Source organism: Cetorhinus maximus, chromosome 16 (genome assembly GCF_964194155.1).
Source record: "Cetorhinus maximus chromosome 16, sCetMax3.hap1.1, whole genome shotgun sequence".
NCBI classification, from domain to species: domain Eukaryota; kingdom Metazoa; phylum Chordata; class Chondrichthyes; order Lamniformes; family Cetorhinidae; genus Cetorhinus; species Cetorhinus maximus.
Window position 1 is genome coordinate 22,163,336 of NC_135894.1, and position 15,932 is coordinate 22,179,267.

At 39.7% G+C, this 15,932-nt stretch overlaps 1 protein-coding gene across 18 annotated transcripts in view; it reads left to right on the forward strand.

Annotated features, from left to right (window-relative positions):
- The window catches only part of zc3h13 (zinc finger CCCH-type containing 13), a 100,837-nt gene extending 85,962 nt beyond the window's left edge, over positions 1-14,875 (forward strand). For all 18 annotated transcript variants that reach the window (XM_078559487.1, XM_078559505.1, XM_078559488.1 and 15 more), the window contains 3 exons: positions 6,137-6,337; positions 10,621-10,784; positions 14,422-14,875. In XM_078559487.1, coding sequence (XP_078415613.1) covers positions 6,137-6,337; positions 10,621-10,784; positions 14,422-14,592 — 536 coding nt within the window. In that variant the 3' untranslated portion in view covers positions 14,593-14,875. The remainder of the gene's footprint in view (positions 1-6,136; positions 6,338-10,620; positions 10,785-14,421) is intronic.
- Positions 14,876-15,932: the final 1,057 nt, after the last annotated feature.

Consider the following 15,932-nt stretch of genomic DNA (forward strand, 5'->3'; position numbering starts at 1 on the left):
ATGAAAGCTGCTCTCTTGTCGTTGATGAGTTTGTCAGAGTTTCCGTTTTTCTTGTGTGCATCTTATGGTTCTGTATGTGAGTGTTGCTGTGCTTCTTCTGATTGTTTATTTACCTTATCCAACTGTTTGTTTAGTACTTATCTCTTGGCACATTCTTCCTCTAGTTGTTCTAGCTTAACCATTGCAAAACTGCTGGAAGTGAGTAATGCCACAGCCTAAATTGAAATAGCACCCTGCCAGTAAGTGATAAAATACATGATTCTTGGCAGGGTATGTTAATGGCTAAATTACCAGAATTTTGATTTTCATTCAATTTCTCCTCCATCCAAGGCCTTTATTCAACTTCATTTCAATCCTACAGCTAGTACACTCACCATTTTTAATGCAATCATTAGACCAGAACTGAAAATTAATTATAAATGTGTTGAGTTTCAGTATCTCAGGAAATTATGGTACCAAAAGGTGTCTGTCAACACACAGTTTAAAGAAAGTATTTTTTATTGATCATTCTATGTCTAAGGGGGTGCACACCCAACTAGATATTCCTTTTTCCCGTGGTAACAGAACCCTGGAAAATGTGACTACCTAAATAGCATGTTTAATATCTTCAATTATATTATTTCTTACATAACAGAGTGCCACTAGGAAAAGCAAGATGACTCATGGGTCTGTAGGCAATAGTATTCCCAATGATAACTGCAAGAGAGCTATATAAATTTATAAACACATTTTGTGAAGAATCTCTGTTCTTGATCCAGTTTCTTGAAGTGCTGATATTGTGCTCCCACCTAGTTTCAGCCCTGAACCATAAAATAGTTCCATATATGATTTTCTGTGTGATGTTAACAATGAATTGTATTTAGAAGTTGAACACATTTTTGAGTATCTGACATAAGCAGCTCTAATAACCCAGTGAGTAAAGGTGAAACATGGTATACAGTGAGTCAGTTCAGGCCTGTGGATATGAGGTTCAATTACCAACTGGTACTGAGTGTTGAATTTATCAATCAATCAGTTTACTAATTATACGGTCAATTCAATCATATAGGTTTGGACACTAAAGATAAATTAGACCATTGGTTTATTAACAATAAGTGTTATTGACAAAAAGTTCAAGGAAGTCTATATACTTAAAAGTAGAATAACATTGGAGACCATGAACTACAGCCTGTACAGGCTAGTTTTCAGTGCTGAATAGTGATGAAACTCTAAACATGGTTCATAACTGCACAACTAAAAGGTTGATGACTTATTCTGAACCCATTAATTCTGCAATAACATCAAAATACTGCAGCTGCTGGTGATCTGAAATTAAAAACATAATGCTGGAAAAAACTCAGCAGGCCTGGCAGCATCTGGGGAGAGAGAAACACAGTTAACGTTTTAAGTCCAACTGAACCTTGGAATTGAGGAGAGGTAGAAATGTGATGGGCTTTATGCTGTTGAAAAAGGTGGGGGGACGTCAAGTGGAGCAGAAGGGAAAGTCAGGGATAGGTTAGAGAGCAGGGGAAATTAAATACCAAAGAAGTCATGGATCAAAAGACAAAAGGAGTGGTAATGATCGTAGTACAGAAACAAAACATTGGTCCAGAGTAGGTGTTAATAGCAGAATTCTGAGACTACTGTCATGTGATTCTTATGAGGCATATGCTATTTTACAGACAGGTGACAACCTTGTATCACGTATACTTAATGGAATGTAGGTGGCCCTGTTTCATTTCAACAGAAGAAAAGATAACCTTATATGATTGTTACTATCCGTCCTTGTTATGGCACAGCCGATGGTAAATGCTGAGCTGCTCAAATCCTAAAGGGAAACTTGAAACAACCGCCACAACTGTTTTGCAATTTGTATGTATTTCGAGATGCGTGCCTTGAATTCAGTAGTAATAAGACCACCGAGTCTTATAGGTTTCTTAGAAAACTAAATTAAACCTTTATTAACAGAAGAAATGATTTTACGCGCATATATAGATCTACAAATTACTACTATGAGAACTTCTACATCCCCAAATTAATCTAACTCCCAGTTACTCCCAGTAAAACAACATAGATTTAAACAGACCCAGGCAAAGCATACACCCTGGACGGTTGAATTCAAAGTGAGTTTTCTCAGCTTCAGTTCCTTGTAGACAGCAGCTTGAGGTTTCAATGCTGGAGGCTTTTCACACTTGTGTTTGAATGTTAAATTGCCTTTTTTCTTACACACAACTCCATCTCCTTTATACAGATTTCCCCTTTGAATGCAAATTCCCATTGTTTCACTATGTCTTTGGACTTTACCTCTCTAAAAATAGAAAATCTATCATAGTACCAATTTTACCAGTAATATTTGAGAAAAATAAACACACTGTTTCTTAACTTCTCCTGGCTAGGTGAAACATTTCACCCCTTCTTGAATTCAAGCTAGTCGAGTTTATTTAAAAATGCAAATGTTCACTTCACACCTCACACTCTAAAACTCCACCCATGTTTACCTACTTAACATTTCAAACTTAGCTTATCTTCTGATACATCAAAGCCTTCAGACCAGCTGCCTTGAATTCAATTAAGCCTCACGCACGCACACACACACACGCACACACACACACACAGAGACCAATAGACACAGACCTCACTATTACTCAATGATAAATTCCAATAACATTATGAAAATTATTATATCTTCCTGACAATCCTTTCTCAGGATATTAGTAATCTAGCCCAGAAATGCAGTCTCTAGACTAGGCCATAGTTCTTTATACACATCCTCTGATAAATTATAGATTTCAGTTTAATTTGACCTAAACTCGGCATGACCACTTTCTGTCTTGCTGGCCCTGCAGAATCAAATTATGTAATCTGAAACTCTGTTGCCCTCTATCTCAGAATAAATTCTCGTAATACACAGACATGAATAATAACTTCCGTATTAAGCTATTTTTGCTCAATGTGTAACAGGTTTTCAATGCCTTCTGAATTAAGGCACTGTACATTTGCAGTTCCAATACCTTTCCCCTTTATTCTAGTCCTCTGTGCTAATTAGTCTATGATGCTCTTTACTTAAGCCAAGCTGTTAATTTATTCTATTGTACACTGTGTTACACTGAGTTCGCTGATCTCAGCAGGAGCACTAGTTTGGATGCTACAAATGGCCTAGGTAGCCTGGGGTGGGTTGGGGGATTGTTTGGGGTCAATTCAGCTATTCCTGATCAATATCCAGTAACCTCAGCTAGAAAATTAGTTTCTGCGAGTATTAAGTTAGAATAAGGTTGGACTTGCCCTTTACAGTCAGGCAGCCTGCCAACATCCATTTGAGAAATGTACCAGAAGGTTGCCATTGCATATGGAATTGGTCCCCTGTGAGCGCCTTCACCATCAGGAGTGAAGTTGGAATCATAGACATTAAATAAAGAAAATCATCCTAACGTATTAGTGGGGCCTGTAGTTTAACCTCTCAATTAACCAAGTTTAACATGCTTGTTTCCTGGTTATTTTGGATGTGAGCTGTGCACTTCTCGTGGGCAACTAGGGATGGGCAATAAATGCTGGCCCAGCCAGTAACACCCAAATCCTCAATATCACTGACCAAATGAGGGGACCAAAACTGGTTGAAGTACTCCAACTGAGGCCTGACCAAGGCCTTGTACAAAGGCAAAATAGTGTGCCCCCTCTAACACACAGCTGCCCTCTTAATGCACGTCGACATTATTTGCGTTAGCTTTCAATTCACTGTATTACTCTTGTACCTACTGTTAGGAAATAGAGAGAGTTTAATTAAGTTATATGTGCTTTTGAGTGTGTTAGGAATTAGGTATATCTTTAAATTTTAGTTTTAGCCTCAAGTTTAATTTGTATTTCTGTATTTGAGTGTTAAGAAAAGGAGGAGGTTGAGTTTTAGTTCCACTTTAAAAGATGCATGCATTTTAATGAAGGCTTTACAACTCTTGAATGGAAGTTAAAACAAACACAAGGTTAAAATAAAACTGTGCTGTTGCCTAGCAACAGGGGTCCAGAGAGAGGGACCCATAGAGACAGAGAAAACTAGAATTGCAGTTTCAGTTCCGTTGAAGCCAGGATTCCAGAGAGGCTGGACAACAGAGGGACAGATAGCAAATCCCAAGCTAAAGTAGAAACTAGCTGCCAAGAGAAGCTGGACACAGGAGAAGGAACTGCAGGGGCAGGTTCCAGAAGCTAAAGTAGAAAGTCCCAAATCTAGGGGAATGGAACAAGGAAGATCCAAGAGGATAGTCTGGTCAAAGGACAAGGACAATAATCTGGAAAAGGTCCTGTTCTGTAGAAGTGAAAGTAAGGAGCAGAGAGGAAAGCTTCAAGCTTAAAGAGAAGAAAGCTGCAGGACGCAGATTTCAAGCAATATAGGCGTGCGAGAAGCCAGAAGGTCCAAGGAGACAGCTGAAGGTCTGTAACTCTTTACCATGGGCATGTGAAGCAGTGGTGTTTTGTTGGCATAGCTGAGCATTTGAGAGTGAGGGCGTGGAAGGAAGCTTGAATGCACGTGGCGATCCAGGGGAGAGGAACATCGGAAGGAGAGTTCGGAAGCCTGGAGGTGGATGCTGGTGGAAGGCGTGTGAGAGAAAGCATTGTTTGGGAGTAGATTCCAGAGCGAGTTCTTCAAGAGTAGAGATTGGAAGCCCTCATGAAATACAGAGTTCAGTGAGACCGGTTGGCTCATGGTGTGACAAGCGTCTGGGAGGAGTTGAGGCGAGATCCATGGCATCTGTTTTGGGTGGCATCTGTCACTTGACTTCAGAGTGTGGTGTGCCTGACCACAGGTTGCCTATTGGTTTACATGGACTGTGTACTTACTGTGAACATTAGAGTATGAGATAGCTTTTGTAACTTGTGTTATCCTTACAAATCTGTATGTATCTGTAAAGGTGTAGTTGTGGGGGAAGGAGTATTGTAATATGTTTTATTCTTTTGTTAAAAGTTCATCAGCTGACTCCTGAGACTCTGTTCAGTACTCTCCACATATCTAAACAAAAAATAAAAGTTAGGATCTATCAAGCCGGGTTCCACCCTTGGATCTGGCTTGTGGAGTAGTAACATCAGTTGGGATCATAACACTACAGAGATGATGTACTATAATGCCCAGATCTCTTTCTTTCTCCATCTTCTTTAATGCATTTCCCTGAAGAATGTTTGAATGTTGAGCATTCACTGTGCCCATATTCATAACACCTCACTTATCCAAGTTAAGTATCGTTTGCCAATGGTGAGCCCAATTTCACAACACATTAAGATCAACCTGAAACAGATGAGCGTCATCCACAGTCCTGACATTTACACAGATCTAAGTATCACCTACAAATTCACAGATCATACCTACAACTAGGTCATTAATAAAAATAGTAAAGAACAATGGTCCCAAAACCGATCTCTGCAGGACACCACCAGTGTCCACGTAGATCCAAATCTATTTATAACTACTTTATGTTTGCATACTGCCAGCCAGTTCTCAGTTCAGCTCAAGGTATTAATACCAGAGGCTTCAATCTTATAGAGAAGCCTCTTGTGCAGTACTGTTGAAAGCCAAAGGAGACAACATCAACTGGGCTTACCTCATCCACCAATTTCATAACTTCAAAAAACACAATTACATTTTTAAGACGTGACCTTTTTCTGAAACCGTCTTGGGTGTTCCTAATATGTCCCTCTCTATTCAAGTAATCATATATTGATAATATATGATTAATAAATAAAAAGAGAGTAAGAATATAAATTGCCAATTGTAAAATTAACACTAAAAGGAATCTGTAATAATGAATTGAGGTAGGGAGTAGTTGTTGTAGTTTTCCAGTTGGAACTGGAGTATTTTAAGTACAAACCAGTAGCACTGTGTTTTAATTATTAGAAAGATGTATATACAAGTAAAGTGTGTGAACTGAGATTCCTAGTCATGCCAGGAGTTCTATATGTATATGAATTGGCTATTCCAAATCTTCCTGTAATCATGAAAAAATTTCAAATGCTGGCTAAGACTTTCTGAAGCATGGCCAGGTCTGTTGAGTGAGGATCCTCATTTGCTACTTTAACAATAATGTACATGCTTTTCAGAATATATGTGTTGGTGTTTTGATGTTCGATTCAGAATGTGTTTTGCACAGTAAACTGAAGAAAACAACTTATCTTGTAGATCCCATGGATGTGATTGATGTTGATTGGTCAAGCCTATTGCCCAAGCAGCCCAAAGAGCCCAGGGAGCCTGGAGCTGCTCTGCTAAAGTTCACCCCTGGTGCAATCTTGCTACGAGCTGGAATATCCAGGCGCTTGGCTGGTGCAGAATTGTTTGCAAAGGTCAATGAAACTTGCCGGGCCGCCATGAACAACACTAAAGGTATTGGTAATATCATTATCATTTTTGATGTGCTGCAAAACCATCTGGTGAATTGCGTTACCTGAGTGGCAGAAGACCAGTTATTACATGTATTTGATTAGCATTCCATACTGAGAATGTGTTGAACTTCATGGTCTTGTGGGAAACTACATATTTTATATTTTCTTTTTAAATATTTCTGCAGTTAAAGTATCTGATTTAATTGCCCCTAAAGATAGTAAATTGTATTTGATAGGTTTTTGTAGTCATGAGTTAAGAACACAAGAAAAAGGAGCAGAGTAGACCATTTGGCCCTCAAGCCTGCACCTCCTTTCCATACGATCATGGTTGACCATCAGCCTTAACTCCATTTTCCTACTCTCTCCCCATACCCCTTGGTTCCCTGAATGACCAAAGATCTGTCTATCTCAGCCTTAAATATATTCTTCGACAAAGCATCCACAACCCTCAAGGGTTGAGAATTCCAAAGATTCGCAACTCTTTGAGTGAAGAAATTGAACCAGTTGGCATAATGGTGCAGGACTACGAGCTGCATATGATACGGGACCTCATGATGATGCTTTCATGTGCATTCCCAGCATCTGTTTATCCCTGATCCTTCAAGCTAGACTATAATCACCAATGAAGGATACATATTGTTCAAAATATAGCAAAGACCCTTCTAGGCTAATATTCCATCTTTCTGAAGTAAATCTAAGGCAGGCAAATATGCCTTGACTAAAAAGTTATGTAAATTGAATGTCACAAAGATGGAACATAAGATGGTTAAGATTTTAGTTTACCTGCAATATCTACTATATAAGGAACCCAGAATCATAGTGTTTGATAGAAAATATGCCAATAAATGATTGCTGTATCAAAAAATCAATGTGATGCATTGTATGCTTTCTTGATAAATGAGCTTAAGTCTGCAGTATTGATTATACTTCTTCCATCGGTAGGAGCGTATGGATTAGTCTCTGCACAGGTTCACAATCTATTTCCAAATCAAATAACCCTTCTATTGATCAAACAGACCAGAATGAGGTCTGAGTAAATTGAATGTACTCTAACCAAAAATGCATTGCTGTGTATTCTTTGCTTTATTTTATTTCTTTCTAACCTCAGTGTTGTTAATTGTAAATTAATTGTGTATAGTATTATGGAGAGGTTTAGAATTATGGACAGGTGGTGGGCATTAACTGGGGATTCACTTGTGCTTCTATAAATGAGAACAGACTGAAACTGTAGGAGCTGGCTTAGGAGTTATATATTTGTAATGCGTACCTCCATAAATAAAAGTATATAAAGATTGGCTCCTGTTCTATCTCTCAACTCATAGAGCTCTGGAATAGAACAGTGCCTGTGTGAGGACTTCTGAACTATGGGATTTAATGGATGGGACTAAGTAGCTCCACATATAAATGAGTAGAATATCCAAATTAAAAGGAACAATCTGGCACAATCTGCACCTCTGACGACCTCAAAATCCTGAAAATAAGATGGAGGGATTGAAAGTGTAAACCTCTTTCTATCTGGGCTACATACAGGGAAAGTGGTGCTAATAAAAGGCTCCGCTTAAACATCACTCTTCTGTAATCTGAACACTAGTTTTTGAACAAAAACAAAATTACCTGGAAAAACTGGCAGCATCGGCGGAGAAGAAAAGAGTCGACGTTTTGAGTCCTCATGACCCTTCAGCAGAACTGAGTGAAGTTAGGAGAGGGGTGAAATATAAGCTGGTTTAAGGTCGGGGGGATGGGGGGGAGAGAAGTTGGGGGGGGGGAGGGGGTGGTTGGTTGTAGGGACAAGCAAGCAGTGATACAGATGATCAAAAGATGTTACAGACAAAGGAACAGGGAGGTGTTAAAGGTGGTGATATTATCTAAGAGAATGTGCTAATTAAGAATGGATGGCAGGACACTCAAAGTACAGCTCTAGTGGGGGTGGGGTGGAAAGACTGACAGGGTATTATAGTTATAGATTTAAAAATAATGGAAATAGGTGGGAAAAGAAAAATCTATATAAATTATTGGAAAAAACAAAAGGGAGGGGGAATAAACGGAAATGGGGGTGGGGATGGGGGAGGGAGTTTAAGATCTAAAGTTGTTGAATTCAATATTCAGCCCGGAAGGCTGTAAAGTGCCTAGTTGGAAGATGAGGTGCTGTTCCTCCAGTTTGCGTTGGGCTTCACTGGAACAATGCAGCAAGCCAAGGACAGACATGTGGGCAAGAGAGCAGGGTGGAGTGTTAAAATGGCAAGCGACAGGGAGGTTTGGGTCTTTCTTGCGGACAGACCGCAGGTGTTCTGCAAAGCGGTCGCCCAGTTTGCGTTTGGTCTCTCCAATGTAGAGGAGACCGCATTGGGAGCAACGAATGCAGTAGACTAAGTTAGAGGAAATGCAAGTGAAGTGCTGCTTCACTTGAAAGGAATGTTTGGACCCTTGGACGGTGAGGAGAGAGGAAGTGAAGGGGCAGGTGTTGCATCTTCTGCGTGGGCATGGGGAGGTGCCATAGGTGGGGGTTGAGGAGTAGGGGGTGATGGAGGAGTGGACCAGGGTGTCCCAGAGGGAACGATCCCTACGGAATGCCGCCAGAGGGGGTGAAGGGATTTTTGAACATTGTCCTTTTAAGAATTGATGCTAAAAAGAATGTCTTTTGAAGAAAGAACTGGTTTCATATACCACCTTTTCTGTCCTCGGGACATCTCAAAGTGCTTTATGGCAGTTAGTTATGATCTGGAATGCACTGCCTGAAAGTTTGGCAAAAGCAGATTCAATATAACTTTCAAAAGAAAATGGATAAATATTGAAAAGAAGAAATTTGTTGGGCTATGTGGAAAGAGCAGAGGATTGGGACTCATTGCATAGCTCTTTCAAAGTGCCGGCACAGGCATAGTCGCCCAATGATGAACTTCTAAACTGTACAGTTCTATGATTCTAACCTCCAAATGATGAAAGTATGGACTAGGATTCTTCAGCGATAGGGTGAAAGCAAGCATTGTTATGGGACTGGAAGAAATTAATCTTGGTAACAAAGCAAGTGCAAAGGAAGCAAGCTGAGCTTGGGTTGAGCACACTCCTGAAGCTCCTCAACTGGGTGGTTTGTAGAACCAAGGCCAAAGGCATATGGGTGCAGCTGGCATTCATACAGAGTCATGGAGTTTCCAGCTGGTGTTGATACCAAGTCATGGAGCTTCTAGCTGGTATGCATCCCAAGTCATGGAGCTTCCTGTATTAGTTTTCTGTCTATCCAAATTATTAATTTCCACCTGGAGATTGAACAAAGGTGGAATATCAGATTTAAAAACTTAGTATTTCTACCTTTAAGTGTAATTATTCTCCATATACCAAGTGTTGCTGCCCTTAGTCACCTCCCTTCCCAGTTTTGGAATGTTCAGAATTATCTGTGTATATACACAAGGCAAATATTTTGGTACATGTTCCTTTTATATGCAGTTCCAGTTCCTTTATTTTTTAATTACATTGGTCAGAAAAAGAAACTGGAGATTGCAGCTCTCTACATACACAGTCTAGAATTGGTGAATTTGTGGCAGTCATTAGAAATAACCACTGTGCAGCTTCCTAAAGGAACCCTAGGACAGACAATCCATGTAGCATGGAACCATGTTCAACAGGAATGCTATTGGAGAGTTAGTACTACAGTTTCATGTTCTGTCTCTGGTCTGCACATCCTCAAGCACAGGATCCAGTGATTTTGAGTGTACATCCCTGATTAGATGTTATTTGTGAAGGGTAAATAACATTCAAAGAATAAAAGGTTATAATGAGGCAATCTAATGTTGATTGTTAATTGCAAGAAAAAATTGAATATACAGCACAGAAACAGACCATTTGGCACAACCAGTCGATGCCAGCTCCACTCGAGCTTCCCCCCGTCCTCCCTTATCTAACGCTATCAGCATAACCCTCCATTCCCTTCTTCTTCGTGTTTATCTAGCTTCACCTTCAATGTATCCATACCCTTAGCTTCAACTACTCCCTGTAGCAGTAAGTTCCACTTTCTCATTGTTCTCTGGGTAAAGATATTTCTTCTGAATTCCCTATTTGATTTCTTGATGACTATTTTATATTGATAGCCTCTAGTTTTGCTCTAACCCCTACATGACAACACTCTATCTATATCTGCTTTGTCAAAACCTCCCACAACTTTAAATACCTCTGTTAATAAATGGTCTATAGTTTTAACTTATTCATCTTTTTCTTGTCCAGGTATGAATATGTTTGTAGTTTTTGTATTGCGGTGAAATGTGTTTATTCACGGTGCTTGTAATTTTCTTGAAGATGCAGAAAATCTTTTTGAACATGAGCTTGGAGCCCTCAATATGGCTGCTATGCAGAGGAAAGAAGAGAGAGCAAGTCTGCTGAGTAATCTGGGACCCTGCTGTAAAGCACTTTGCTCTCGTAGGGACCTTGCCATTCGAAAACAGTTAGTAAGAAATGAAAAGGTAAATATTTTTCCATTATTTATCAATAACTGCGTCAGTATGCTAAGCGGATTTTTATGTATGTGGAATAAATTCAAATTTGACTGTGATTAGGTCCGAGTAACTTTCATATAGCTTGAGTCCAGATAAATTCTGAATCTGGTAAACTCTTCCTATTCAATTTGCCATCATAACACAGAATTTGGAATAAACTGTTAATTTTAAAGGCTAATGATAATGTATGCTTTGTGGATATCTAAAAGTATGGCATTAAATGTAGATTAAACAAGTCAAAGTAATTTCACTGGGACCCTTATCAAGAAGATAAAGTATGTGGTTGTCAAGGGATGCCCTGTGGCTCAGTGTTGTACTGAGTCATAAAGACCAGACAAGCCCCAGCTATGGTCCCTGTGCTCCGTTAGCTGGTCTTGGCTTGGTTGGAGTAATTTGGAAAAGCATCGAAGCTTCTTGATCCTGTGCTGAATTAGCTGGCTCAGCTTTGGTAGTCGCAAGCAATGTGGCCCCACAACCTAAAAGGAGAAAAACCATCTCTAGGTCCTGACTCCTGACTACCATCCAGTGACCAAGTTGAAGTGTATTTATCTAAATGTCTGGTGAGAAAATAAGAAAAGATAGGCATGCGAAAAGATTGCTCTCCCAGTTGTAGCTCATCACCATACCTCCCATTATAGCAGTCAACTGTATCTTGAAAACAGCCATTGTTTTCCTTCCAGTACTTTGCCTGACAGAGTATTCCCAAAATGTATCATTCTGAGAGTTAAAGATGTTCTTCTTGGTACTCATTTCAAACTTTCTACTGATTGAATCTATAGATTCAAAAATTCATTGGTCCCCTTTGTGCAGAAAATTCTTTTGGCCCAGCCTTGAGTTGCTGGAATCCCATTTTCCCTGATTTTTCCTGTACTCTTCCTCTCCTGTTTAATTGTCTCTTAAAAATATACTTGATTCTGCTTCAATAGTCATGGTGTGTGATTAAGCATTCCTTGTTCTAATAAGCCGTTGCTTGCAAGATAAAATCAGAATCTCCCTCTTCGTCCACCTAGTTCATTAATTCATGGGTACTGTGCCTGAAGGCAGGTCCTTGGCTGATTGTCTGCTGATGCTTCATCCTGAACTGTTTTCTTGGCAGCTTTTGTCAGGAGTAGTTTGCCATTGCCTTTCACTCTCAGGGACAAAGTGAGGAGGCAGGTCCCTTGTCTACCTCAGCCAGAATGGGAATCAAGCCCACGCTGTTAGCATTATTCTGAACCAAACACTAGCCATCTAACCAAATGAGTTAACTGGCCCCATCCATCTAGTACCAATCTTGAATTTATAATCTTTTGTTACCCATTTATAGACCAATAAAAAAAAATTACTATTTACTTTCTCAAACCCTTTGATAATTCTGAACAATTCTATCATTCACTTTTCATTTTTCACTTCTGCATGTCATTCCTCAGTGGCATCACCGCCTAATTAGAAATGTTGATGACACCCAAATTTAGCTGTCCGCCTCTTCTCTTGATCCCATGGCCACCTCTGGTATGGTGGATCCACAACGACATTCAGCTCAACATTTATTTAATCACTAGGCCCAACTATCTTCAGCTGTTTCACCAATGACCTTCCCACCATCATAAGGTCAGAATTGGGGATGTTCGCGGATGATTGCATAATGTTCAGCACCATTCAGGACTGCTCAGATGCTGAAGCAGTCCGTGCTCATATGCAGCAAGACCTGGAAATATTCAGGCTTGGGCTGAGAAGTGGCAAGTAACTTTCATGCAACATAAGTGGCAGTCAAGCAAGAGAGAATCTAATCATCGCCCCTTGACATTCAGTGGCATTACCATCACTGAATACCCCACTATCAACATCCTGGGGATTACCATTGACCAGAAACTGAACTGGACCAGCCATATAAATACTGTGGCTACAAGAGTAGGTCAGAGGCTAGAAATCATGCGACAAATAACTCACCACCTGACTCCCCAAAGCCTGTCCACCATCTACAAGGCACAAGTCAGGATTGTGATGGAATACTCTCCACTTGCCTGGATGCGTGCAGCTCCAACACTCGAGAAGTATGACACCATCCAGGACAAAGCAGCCCACTTTATTGGCACCCTACACACCACCCTAAACATTCGCTCCCTCCACCACTGACACAGTGACAGTAGTATGTATCATCTACAAGATGCATTGTAGCAATTCACCAAGACTGCTTCGACAACACCTTCCAAACCCAACCTCTACAGCCTGAAAGGACAAGGGCAACAGATGCACGGAAACTCAACACCTGCAAGTTCCCCTCCAAGCCACACACCACCCTGACTTGGAACTATAATCACTGTTCTTTCACTGTCGCTGGGTCAAAATCCTGAAACTCCCTTCCTGACAGCACTGTCGGTGTTCCTACAGCACATGGACTGCAGTGGCTCAAAAAGGCAGCACACCAGCACCTTCTCAAGGGCAATTAGGGAAGAGCAATACATGCTGGCCTAGCCAGCGATGCGTACATCCGATGAACAAATAAAAAAAATTCCTCTTGCAGCCCTTCCTTTATCCACCTTCCATAAATTCTAACTTACTCAAAATACACCTATCTGTCTATCTGTGTCCTAGCCCACTGTAAGTTCTTTCATAACCCTGTTATCTTGCAGACCTATACCAGCTCCCTGTCCTGGTGCACTAAATCTACAATTCTTGTTTTTGTCTTCAAATCCTTATATGTTCCACTTCTCCTTTGCAATCTCCTCCAGACTTCCTCTCTCCCACACCATTCAGTATCCAACTCTGGCCACCTATGCATCTCCCTTCAGCAGAACTTTCAAATACTTGATCTCTGCTTTCTGGAACATCTTCTCTAAACTCATCTCCCTCTTAGTTTTTTTTCTCCTCATGCTGTCTCCTTTTTTCTTCTTGTTTTCTACCTCCTTATAAAAAAAAAGCCTCAAAATCATTTTTTTAACCCAAACATTCACTCACCCCTCCAAAGCTGCGCTTCGTGTAATTTTTGTTATTCTCTGTAAAATGCTTTTGGATGTTTTTTATTTCTAAAGCACTATATAAATGAAAGCTTTTGTTGATTGCAAATTGCCTTAACAAATTTTCTCCCTGGTCTGCTTCGGCACAATATCACCTGATGTCGGAGACTTGTTTATTTTTGGTCCCTAGAGGAATTGATGTGTTCCTGGAAGCTCCTTATCTTAAATTCCGAACAAACCACACCATTATTGTAGAAGCCTTCAGTCGCCTAGGTCCGACTGTCAGAATTCATTCATCTTAAAGACGTCTACCACTCCACTTTCATCGTCCTTTCTTTGATCACCCCCACCTTTCCCGACCCCCACACTCCCAAACTCATCTCATCTCATTTGGCTTGACGTCTGTATCTAGCCTCCTACCTTTATGAAACACTTTGGTACCATGGTGCCTTTTTCACGTGCCCCTCCTTCTCACTGTACCTTCCAAAAGATTCTATGTACCAATGCCCAATCTAGAAACTAGGTCCTAATTTGTCATGAGTCTGGTGTTGAATTGGCCACTTGAGGGATTTTTATGAGACACCTTTTTTGACAGCAATACATAATAAGAAAATGTTAAGTATTGATGAATGTTGAGACATTCATTTTGTTGGTTTTGTATTTATCAGGGTACAATCAAACAGATGTATACAAATCAACCAGTGGTGGACAACGATCTTCTAAGATCAAGCCTTCGGTTGTTCAAACGGAAGGCATTGTGTCATGGCCCTGGACAGGAGAAAAGTGATGAGACCAAGATTTCTCGACCAAAGGTTAAACAAGAAGTTTGTGTTACATAAATATTTGGCAAGCATCATGGATTGCTTTTGATTTTGGTGAATCTGTATATAACGAACTGGACCCCACACCTGAACACTGGACGGATACCACTTGCTTATTTACAAGCCTGACTCAGGGCCTGTAATGGTCAAACTTAAAGTTCCAGCTTTCAAGAGTATTTGTTTAGGAGTTCAGATTACCTTGTCAGATACTGTTCTATTCTATGTACTGGACAAGTGAATGTTTCATTTTTGCAGTACAGTTTTGAAGTCTTTAATAAAACCTTGTCAGCTTTGTGCTTTTTTTTGTTTAAAAGTGTTGATTCTTGTTTAAAGGTGTGTGCAAAAGGAGGTGACCTATTGAAATTGTAAGTAATCACAATTTAATATCTTACCATTCTGTGTAATGATCATTGATTTGCAGCCTCAGCGTTCGACAGATAGAGGAAGGTGAGCGTTTTGTGTATTCTATCTTTAAACTAAATATTCTGAGTCACACTCGCACTTCTTTTCATCCAGAAGCACTTGCAACTTTGAATGAAGGAAACCTCGTCAATTAATAAGTAAACATATACACTCCATTTAATTTTGCATTAAAGAACCAGACAATACCTTTGATTTTAGAGCAGGTTGGTCCACCAGTTTTAAATTTCTTACAGGTATATTGATTATACTGATGTAAACAACAGGGATTTCCTTCAAACTAAACAAAGCAATTGTGTGACTATTGTGAATGTCTGGTTACACTTAAGTTAAAACACCTCTTTGAATATGGGCAGTTGTGAATTTTTGCAGGCAAAATTCAACATTCCTACTGTCAGGGTATGAATTTTGTTGAGTTCTGCACTTGCATAAATGCATTAGAATATTTTCATACATCGTGTTATTTATATTGTCAAGACCATAGAATCATAGAATGATAGAACACAGAAGGATGCCATCACCAATTGAAAACATGACTTCAAAGAAATTATGAGGCTAATGCAGGTCTGTGAAAGTACGATACTCTTGTATCTTCTGGTAACTGATCACACAAAACTTACTTCAGTCATTTGTTGGAGGAGTCAATCTGACACTGTACATTACATCAATATGGATATAGCATGACAAGACAAAACTTACTGAATTTACCTCAGTGCTAACAAAGATTTTATTTTGCCAAACTTAAGACTATTACATTTCTTCAAAAATACATGCAAAGTGTAATTAGCCCATGGCAGACATTTTTCATATCTCCTATTTATATATTGCACTTCGTATTTTTTATGAACTTTTATGCTTTACATCCCTATTTCATTTTAAATAAAAATATTAGTTGATTTAGCCTGTAAAATTGGGTCTCAGTTTGATATTCACCATTC